A 10,686-nucleotide genomic window follows, 5' to 3' on the forward strand; every position below is an offset into this window, starting at 1 on the left:
TTTTCGACCCGCCCTCGTCTCTCACCATCCTGCCACTCCATTATTGGTGTAGCTGAACCCACGACGGGTTTAACAGATCTTTTACTGCTTTTACATACTTACCGTAATTATGCCAGAGTCTAAATTTGTACGTTTACTATTTAATCAAATACGCTCTAAATAGTATATTTTAAATAAGATTTGTTTACATTTCATAAAAATCATAAAATATTTACATCAAACCAATATGTAACATACTTATTACCTGCAGATTAGAAACAGTAAAAAACCGAATTCCAGTTTTTTAAATAAATCAAAATTATAGAAACAACTGAAATAAATACGTTTTTCAGTTCCATTATTTGTTATTTTCCTGATGACTTGAATATTATTCCTTTATTACTGATCCGCCAGTACACAAGTAAGTAGAGAGAGAGAACAGGAAACTATGCTCGTTGCTCTATTTTTATTTTTATAACACAATTTAAACACACAATTAAGGCATTCTAAATTTAAGAATGATTCAAGTAAAACTTTATTTCCTACATAAAAAATTTAAAAAACATCCGTGACTAAATTCTAGTTAGTTATGGCAGAGTCTGACTCACCTAACCAACTAGTTATTCGATGCATAGTACAAAATACGATACATAAATTTTCTTGATCCTTACGATTCTTATAAGGTCCTACACCCGGTCGTGTAATCCCTTTATAACCTTCGAAATTAAAGTTATAATCGCGATGTGAATCAGTGACCCATAAATTTACTCCAGTTTGGACTGGATCGTGATCTAGGAAAGAAAAAAATTCTACAATAACTTGGGGCAAGATGAGTTTTAAGCAAAGCAACTCGTAAAATAAAGAGACTATTCACCAGACGGAACGAGAACATTGTGAATGGTTATTTAGGTCACCGAACTCGACTCATCCTACTTCGGAGATAGAACGGCGACCCGATTTTCGGTTATTAACTGAAATAACGTTTACTACAGATAAAAGGATACAAAATTACAGCTGATGTATTCGCGTACCGTTAAAGGGGATGCGAGAAAACACCAGTAAAAAAAAAATGATGATCAAAAAACTTTTATTGAAAAAAACACTTTCCTTAATTTCATTCCCCCTTCAAACCACATCAGTAAGAGATAAAAGGGATGAGAAAACATCCACTATTTAGAATGTCCACTTTCGAAATAGTTTGTTTTCCCCCGAAAGATAGTGTTACTTACTGTGTATAAAGTACATATTTCATAAATCACACTAATCTGTTCTTTTCGTTGTCGTTCGATCAAACGTCTTTCAACTCTTCGGGGAGGGCATTCTTGGGATGTTTGTTTTCGAAGTGCTGTTTGTAGGTTTTGGGATCGGGCATCTGGGCCTGTATTTAAGATAAAGAATCAAATTTAACTGATTTTTAACAAAGAAAAACAGACAAGTCAAGCTCGACTACTTACTTTACAAACGGTACAAGTATGGAGTAGAGCTTTCTGCGCTGCTGCTTTCTGATCGTGTCCTTGCGATCTCTTGTGTTCTTGGGCTTTCTTCGCAGCCTTCTGTTGAGACTGGATTTTCTGCTGTCCTCTAGCCATTTCTCGATCCTTATTGCAAGATATAAAATCTATTTTAAAAAAACTGCCATATTTTAAAAATTTTATCACACTGCGTGGAATAATAAATATAAAATTACATTAAAACTAGACTACCAGTAATATGACCCGATAAATAAACTAATATGCGCTAAATTTAGATGAGATAGTCAACGTGCACAGGGAAGACCTGTTGTAAAGTAAGCTTAACTTTTAAGGAAAATGTCAACCTTTATTCTACATATATTATATATACACCGTACTTACTCGAATGTAAAACTCATTTTTTCAGGTTTTAGTATCTATGAAAATAGGATGCGCCTTCGATTCGATATAATACGTCATAATTAGCGATCTCTAGTGCCACGTGCCTCATCTCTCGTCAGTAATTCCATTACGTTATTTTAGTGGTTTTATTACACCAATATTCGTAATTGTAAATAAATTGTAAAGGTAACTTAGCTAAATCTCGTTTAATACTATTAAAATAACGTCACAATTACTTGAACAAATATCACAGAGAATGTTGTGCAGCACTCAAGAAATGCTGCATTTCCAATGCTTCACGCCACAGTAAGGGTGTGACTGCACGTGTGAAAATGTGAGCTTGGAATGCAGTGTTCATTGAGAAGAGCTTAACACGGATAGTGAACATTTCCAATTTCAAAACCACAGAAGACATTGCTATTTATTGCACAGTAACTTAACTTTGCTGTACAATAAATAACGAATAATTTGTATGCTGAAATTACATTACATTGAACTGATTGCAATATTTTCTGATTATTTAATATACAGCACCAATTACTTAAGGTTATATATGGCTGTAACTGCTGCAAAGTGGATGTGACTGACAATAGGATCAATCAGCATAGATAAGGATGAAAAATGACATCTTTACTTGTATTACTGAAACTACAAGTAGAAGATTCTGAATCTTAATTGAATCCAAAATCACTACAACAGTAAGTTGAAACTTCATCATGCATCCATCTTATCTTTTCCTTTATATTGCATTATTCCAAAAAGTGAAAGCAGATTTCTAAAATGAGATTTCACTGCTAACTTCGAGGAATAAGTGGAAAGTTGACGAGTGTTTTTGGAAATTTTTCATTAAAAATAAAAATTATTAGTTAAAGTTATACATTGATAAATAGCTTGACATCATTTATCAGAAATTCAATTTAAGAAGTTTTATAAATCACTTTTCTCAACTCAATATAGATTGCAAACTGATAAATTTTCCAAATTTTTTTTTTAAAAGGATTGGTATAAAAATAAAATTTCATACAATTCTTTTAAGTAAAAAATATTTAATGATGGAATAAAAAATAGAAATGTTTAAACAATTCGATATACGGTACCTCTTCATAAGAATTATAAAGAACAATGTGGTAAATTTCACATTTTATGAAAAATATTAGAAAGAAAAAGTATACTACTGAAGGAGTCAAAATATTCTTTCTAATGTGTACATACGAAGTTGTTTCTTCCTCTTTTGTGTTTGAACATAAGTGCTAAAAACAATGACAAGTATTACTCATGAATTTACATAATAGTGATTTTGCTCAAACAAAAGCAATAGAGTACTGTATATTTAAATTTGTGTAAAATTTGGATGTGAATAAAAAAATAGTGTGTTCTGGTTCACAAAATATTCCTGCAATTCCATTCTTCATACTTCACTTCCTACCTTGAATCAAGTTTTTATTTTATTTTAAACCAATCCTTACAATTTAATTATGCTAACTTTTTGTTAACAATTCTAAAATTAAATTTTAACATTTATAAATAATTATGTATTTTGACAGATTTATATTAAGGTTAATTAATAATCATATTCAAAGTAATTTGGCTAGAGACAGATGGTTAAGCACCATCTCATGATAAATTTAATAATAATAAATAAATTTTATAATTATAGAAGTATCATAGAAGAAAAGAATTGGCTCAGAATAAGATCAAAATGTACAGTAATGATGCAATGTTTATATGTACATTAATTAATAACTTTGGAAGCAACGAAAATACAGAGCAATGTTTAAGACAAGCAGAAAGTCTTACCTCCAAAAACCTCTAATTAGAATAGAAAATACCTCTTAAAAAAGCTTCTAAATTGTTATGTTTAAAAAAAAAATGTATAAACAACCTAAATAATAGCAGGATGTGTTTCAAAAATACAAAACTAGCAATTTTCACATATAGTAGCACGATTTTATTTGCACAAAAATATGATAAATGCCATAATTGTATTCTGTATACATAGTTGGAAACAAAGTTTCAAATCAAATAGAGAGATAAATGGAATTATTTTGGTTTTAATTCAACAGTTTCATCTTTAAAAGTTTTAGTTTGTAAATAGAAATATTATTGTGAATTTCAAGTAACAGTTTACTTAAGGAAAGTCAACTTGTTAGTGGCTGTATGAAATTGGGTCTTCTCTGAGGTCTGTAAAATCAAGAGAATAGTTAAATTCCAATAAATTTCTCAAATTCAGTATTGCCCTAACATCATGATGTATGTAACTATTATCATTAATGATTAAAAAGTGTAACTGCTATGCTGTGTGTATTTTGAACAAAGTAAACTGACTTTCTATTTTATTATTTTAAAATCAAATATTTCACACATACGTAAGTTGAGGACCCATTGTTTTCCTCAACTTATCTTAAAGTAGAGGTGTTAGGTAATTTAACACTCTTTACTTTAATCAAGTGACAAGAATAATCTATCATAAAATCAAATTTTTAAATATAGAGCCTGAATGCTTTTTATTTTAATATCTGATGGACATGAATAAGTACAGCAAAATAGATTCAGAAGAAAACATCCTTTTGTGACAAAAAATAAAAACTTCCCTTAAAACTAAATTTGTAGTTTCATAAAAATACATTAAAAATAATTTAGAAAATTATGATTGTTAACAAAACTTATGCAAATAATTAAGAAATGATAATTTCTTTAGGTCATAAATTAAAATTTATAAAATAATCAAAATTATATTGATAAATAAAAACAAACCTTGAGATAGCAGATAAAAAAAAAACCATCTAATTTGATAACTGCACAGAAATCAGAGAATACAAACATACTGAATACCATATTAAACACTTCATACCAGTAGTTAATTTGATGTAAAAACAACTTTTAATTACTTTTAATGACCGTTTTAAGGTTCTGATTGCTAAAAGTGACAAGTGATTAAAGAATTTTTATATTAATTGAACTGCTGTATGAAAGAAAGAAATTTATTTTGTTGGATTTTTTTTTTATTTCAATGAAAAAAAACTGTTTTAAAAAAGTTTTAGACAATTATTTTGAAAAAAATTATTAATAAGCACAAATTTTTATACAAAATAATCCTGGAATATATAATAACCATATCCAGGTTATTCTGGTTTCAATTAATGCAGTTCTAAGTTATTGTGGTTATTAATTCAATACAGTAATACCCCGAACTTATGTGATAGGTGGGACCGAGAGATAACCATGTAAGTCAGGATATAATTTCGCAATTTGTGTAAAATCCAAGTGGGATGTATGTAAGCTAATAAATGTTCTCGTTAATCTTATCCCGTCTTTTGATTCATTCATGATTACAAGAAATCACCACATAGAGTCTCTCAAGACTCTGTAAATATAACAAACACAGAAATAAATAACACAAAATAAATTGTAGCTATGTGTCGATTCCGCACGACATGTCCGAACACATAAGCTGAACAATAGTGTGGGGGGAGTGAGTAATCAAGAGTTGAGTGGCGCTCAAACAAAAGACGAATCAACGAGATTTGAAAATCGCCTAACTCCAGGTTTGTGTAAGTTGAGGTATTACTATAATTAAAATCCTGATTAATAACTTCAGGGTTTGGAGCGATGCAGACTTTTTATGTCAACTAAAAAGTTTCCTTTAATCCTTTTTACTCAAAATATGAAATGTTGAGTTACTGTTATTTTAATGATTTCAGAATGCAATATATTTTAACATTCAATCCATTTTGTTCTTCCACTTAACACATGTAGAACTAAAAAATCATTTTTTGTGACCATTTCAAGACTACAAAGGATTTCAACAATGCTTATTAGCAATATGTAAAGATTTATCATGACATCCCGAATAGTTATTCAATGATTTTTTTGTGATTTCTGCCTGTAATTTTTCTTCAACTACTTTTGAAACATACTGGGAAAGCACCCAGTATATTTTGGGAAAATTTTATCCTAAAAAAAAAAACATTGCTCTTGAAAACAACAATAAAGCATGGAGAGAAGTTACAACAACATGAGAACTGTTCGGCAAAAATTTATTCCTCAACATGCAAATGACTTCAAGGATTTAATTCTGAAATTAAATGGTTCCATAGACACTGTGTGACTCACATAGGATCTAAGATTAACTAGAATAGGTAAGAAAGATGTTCAATTGTGGTAGTCCCTTCATAATGATTGTACTGGTGAAGAACTTATTAATCTAGATGTAGAATGAGCACACAAATAGCATTAGAAATGATAAAATTAAGACAACAATTCAGGAATTCATATTAAAAAAATTGATGAAATATTTCATGTCTGTAAATATCTTAGACAAAAAATAATGGATAATGATCCTAATGCTGAACATTCAATGAAGAACACAAAGAAATAGAAAATGTCTCCTACATTATTTTCAAAAAAACAAAAAAAAAAAAATAATGTTTTTGTTTATAATAGTTTTAAAACTAAAAGCTGAACTTAATTTATTACTTTCTTCCTTTAAAGTATTTACAGTATGTTAAATTATAAGACCACTATATTTTTACTAACAATGTTGTAATAAATTAAAATTAAACATTGTTAGTTTACTACAAAAACTAACAATGTTTACTCACACCTCGACACAAAAACCTTTAAAAATGCAGCCTTTTAATTCATTTTTCTAATGTTTTCGGCCAGTTTTAATGGCCTTCCTCAGGAACAGAAAAATCTAATGATTCCAATTTCTATAATGACATTTGTTTTGGAACATTTTAAACTTTGAATTTTCTTAAATGTCTATTGCAAAGGCTTGTAGACAAAGAATTACAAATAAACTATACATACATATAATACATAAATACATAAGTGAATAAATACAAAAATAAATTAAAACAACTGCAATATAGAGAAGACCACCATTTCTGTTCCTGAGGAAGGCCATTCAAACTGGCCAAAAACATTATAAAAGTGAATTAAAAGGCTGCATTTTTAAAGGTTTTTGTGTTGAGGTGCAAGTATTAGTTGAGTACAGTTAGAAAAGAGTGTAACAATGTTTAATGGTAAATTATTATTCTCAACAATACAACAATGAGCAATTATTTATTGTGGTATTGTCACAATACCGGGCTGCAATTTTTAATCATATTTTTAATTTATTTAATTTAAAATATATGCTCTCCATCTCAAATTAGTACTGTACTGTCTTGCACCTGTACATCATACTTTTCCATCAGCAATGGAGTTGAGCCAATCATCTATCTAGCATCTTTCAGGGGAGATTTTTGAATTGAAATAACATGACTTCCGGCTTGCATCTGAAGTTCACATATAGTTAATTGGGACCTCCTGTCCCTATGCTTTCCACATCCAGTCTTGAATTTCATTTATCTAACAACAATAGTGGGAATTTGTAGGTCAACAATTTCTTCAAATTGCAACCCAATCATTAGTTCAACAATCTTAATTCATTTTATTTAGTTATTTTGCAAAAGTCAAATTTTCACTGTTAATAAATTATGAGACCATCATGAAAACAAAGATTTAGAAGTAACTTTTTGTTGATTAATATCTGATTGTTGCTCAATTTCTTCAATCACTGCAAATAGCCTGTGGCATGGTTCCTACAATTTTTTTCAGTAGGTCATTGTCAATATTATCCCACTGGCACATAATTGCCCATTCAAATTCATGAACACTTGAAAATCGGCAATTGTTTCTGTATACCTTCTGATTTAAAATAATCAAAAAGGTTTTCAATGGGATTGAAGTCAGGAGTTCTTGATCCAATGTAAAACATTAATTTTCTTTGTCTTAAGCCAGTCTTGAGTTGCCTTTGAGTTATGGCAGGAGGCATTATCTTGTTGGTAGTACCATTTTCTTCCTCTAAAATGTGATCTAATGTGGGAGTAAATGTTTTTCCAATAATGCCATATAATTTTCAGATTTTAATTTAATGCTAACTTTAACAAAAACAAGTTTAGCATCATAACAGAGCTGCCACCCATTTGTCTACTAAAAAAATCCATAGGTGCCATAGTTGCACAAATCATGCTAATATGTATTATTACCATCTGGTCTTACAAGACTGAACTTTGTTTCATCTGAAAACACCAGACTTTCCACTCTTTGATCTATAATATATATACTTTTTGGTCTATTCTAATGTTGCTTGTTACTCATCCTTTAGTTTTCCAAGGATTCATATATGAAACTTTTGTCCCAATTTCACATTAAATCTCTTGTTCTGTTGAGTTGCCAGATCAAAAAAAGCCTGTAATCGCTTGAGGACATTGATAAAATTTTCCCTGAAAGAAGGGATTAAACTATTTTCTCACAGTGGTCTCAATTTATTAATTTGTTAACAGACTATACAGTACATAAATATCTAAAATATTTAATATTTAAAATTTCAAGCATAATTTGGAAAATTCTTGGCAAAAGGCATCAAAGATGCAGAATTTGTCCAAATATGAAAATGAGTTTAAAGAAAAAAAACAATCCACAAAAATACTGTCAGTAAATTATAAAAAAAACCATAGAATGTGTCACAAAATTCCACCAAAAATGACACAAAATTATGCTTTATCTATTACAGAATATCTGACATATTTAATAGCTAATGGAGTGGACATGGATGCAATACAGAGTGGCCTAATCAAAGTTCAGATTTAAACAGTAAATGATAATTTGGTTTTGGAGTGTAGTGAAATAAAATAGGTACTGGAGACTGCTTTCTGCAGTGATGATTGGAAGTCACAATGTCCAGAATAATACAGACAAAATTTGTGCAAAGAATGGATAGGAAACAAAAAATTAACTAAAATGAATGGAGACTGTTATTAACTACACATCAACTCACTCATTTCACTAGCAATAAACAAAACTTTTTTTCATTCTCAAGATCACCACTATGCTATTTCAATATCCATATGAATATGACAAAATCAGTTGCATCCAACAACAAAAAAGACCTTGAAGAGTAAATAGTGACTAAATATTCTGTAGTGATTCTTTTGCCTGCATATAGTTCTATTTTAGTTCCTTTGCATCCTCTTTGATATCTATATTAAATCTACAGAACTTTCAAGTGAATAATAGGCATGCGTGTCTAATAAATTATTGACTGCAAACATAATTTTGCAAATGTGCTTATATATAGAACATTCACAGGAGAGTATTGGGGAGTTGATAAATTTGCCACTCTAATACTATATAGTGCCATCATAAAATAAACAAAGCATGAAATAAAGAGACAAGTATTTTGTAGCCACTAAACAGAATTTCACGATGATGATGTATGGTTCTTGTACAAGGCAGAAGGATGTTGCACAAACATAGCACATGGAGGACATTTATAACAAAATAGTTTGTTTAAAATATCTGTTGACTCAATGTAAGTTATAAAACATTAAATAGACTATAAGATATTAATAATACTAATAAATTATAACTAGGAACAACAAAAACCAAATTTATAGCGTTTTAACTTGACATTTAGAACTATTACCCACCATTGTCCTACATCACATCATCCTAATAGAGTTCCTAAATATTAATTTCTTATCCGACTCCGATTAAAGAAGCGTCTTTTGTCTTTTTTACTCATTATACAGTAATGGAAAGAGAAACTATTACATCACAATTAGAACGTTGCCTGTCAGAAATAATAAAGCAAAGTTAAAGAAAAAAAAACATTAAAATTCTACCCAAAAGGAGAACATTAATAATAGAGGACGGAAGGACAATACAGTTCGATAAAGAGCAATCGGCATCCATATACGGTTCCGAAGAAACTGAAATAATCCGTAAAAATGCTCGACCAGTAAATCAAACAAACCTTAATAGAAATTTATGTATAAGATTTATTTTTATAAAACTAAATCATTGCAAAAAGAATTAAAGATTAATTCTTTTACATTTATGACCCAATCTATTATGTTTAATGGTTAATAAAGTTAAATTAATCAAAACACCAATGACTTCCTTCATTACATCAAGCCCATTTCCTTAATATAGGAAGCTGAAAAATACAAAATTAATGCAACCTTTACCTTAAATTCACTAGAAAGTAATCCAGAATGACTTTGTAATAATAATTCTCCTGTATATTCTGCAATAATTTAATGTAATGCATTATTTAAGCCATTTTGACTTTAACTCAATCATAAGAAAGAATACATGCACGAAATACGAGGAATAATTTACACAAATAGCCGCCTTTTTAAACTATTTTTAGTTTAAAACAAAAGCTATTTATTAAATCAAACCTTCGAGTTATTTTTGACTTGTTTTGAAAGCAAAAGATCAACCCTCGGTTAAAACCAACGAAATATTAGCTTTATAATCAAATATAACAATTATATCATATATTAAATACGTAAATTAACACTTACGTCAAATTATTATAAGCAGAATTAATTAATAAAGTAATTTTATAATCGAAAATATCGTTTACGAAGTTTCCTCGAAAACACTTTAATCCTAAATCGTTTGGTTTTTCTTGGTCAGAGACCTCTACGGGAAAACATTTTTATCCAAAAAAAAAATTAATTAATTAATTTTAAAAATCTTTTCTTATTTATTTTTTAATTACTATTGTAAATTAATTATTTTATTTTTAATTTAAAAATTAATAAATTATATTATCTTTGTTTAGGGTCCGTTTTCCTGAATACGAATCAATGTGTTGTTTTCGTTAAATTATAACTAGAATGATTAGTACATTAAAAGTATATTGTAGTCTATATATTTTTAAGACAATTGTATGGAGCTTGATAACTGTTTTGATTTTTCTATCTCTTAGTTAAATGGAGTATCAGCATTTCCGACCGAAAATTTACTGCTTGGCCTTACGTGGGGAGCGGGGAATAACACTTTCCGGGAGGTC

The 10,686-nt window shown here is 29.2% G+C and overlaps 1 protein-coding gene across 2 annotated transcripts; it reads right to left on the reverse strand.

Annotated features, from left to right (window-relative positions):
• Nucleotides 1-1,049: 1,049 nt before the first annotated feature.
• LOC111639014 (zinc finger protein 706-like) lies at nucleotides 1,050-10,330 on the reverse strand. Of its 2 annotated transcripts, none has more exons than XM_023384791.1 (3): nucleotides 10,193-10,330; nucleotides 1,434-1,597; nucleotides 1,050-1,357 (listed from the first exon to the last, which is right to left on the reverse strand). In XM_023384791.1, exons 2-3 carry the CDS (start codon nucleotides 1,566-1,568, stop codon nucleotides 1,268-1,270), a joined length of 225 nt encoding a protein of 74 aa, XP_023240559.1. In that variant the 5' UTR covers nucleotides 1,569-1,597; nucleotides 10,193-10,330; the 3' UTR covers nucleotides 1,050-1,267. The 2 variants fall into 2 exon arrangements, with proteins under 2 accessions (XP_023240559.1, XP_023240560.1); XM_023384792.1 differs by having other exon boundaries at nucleotides 1,434-1,577; nucleotides 10,193-10,319.
• Nucleotides 10,331-10,686: the final 356 nt, after the last annotated feature.

Source organism: Centruroides sculpturatus, unplaced genomic scaffold (assembly GCF_000671375.1).
Source record: "Centruroides sculpturatus isolate CEXI.00-Female unplaced genomic scaffold, Cexi_2.0 scaffold1288, whole genome shotgun sequence".
Classification (NCBI taxonomy): domain Eukaryota; kingdom Metazoa; phylum Arthropoda; class Arachnida; order Scorpiones; family Buthidae; genus Centruroides; species Centruroides sculpturatus.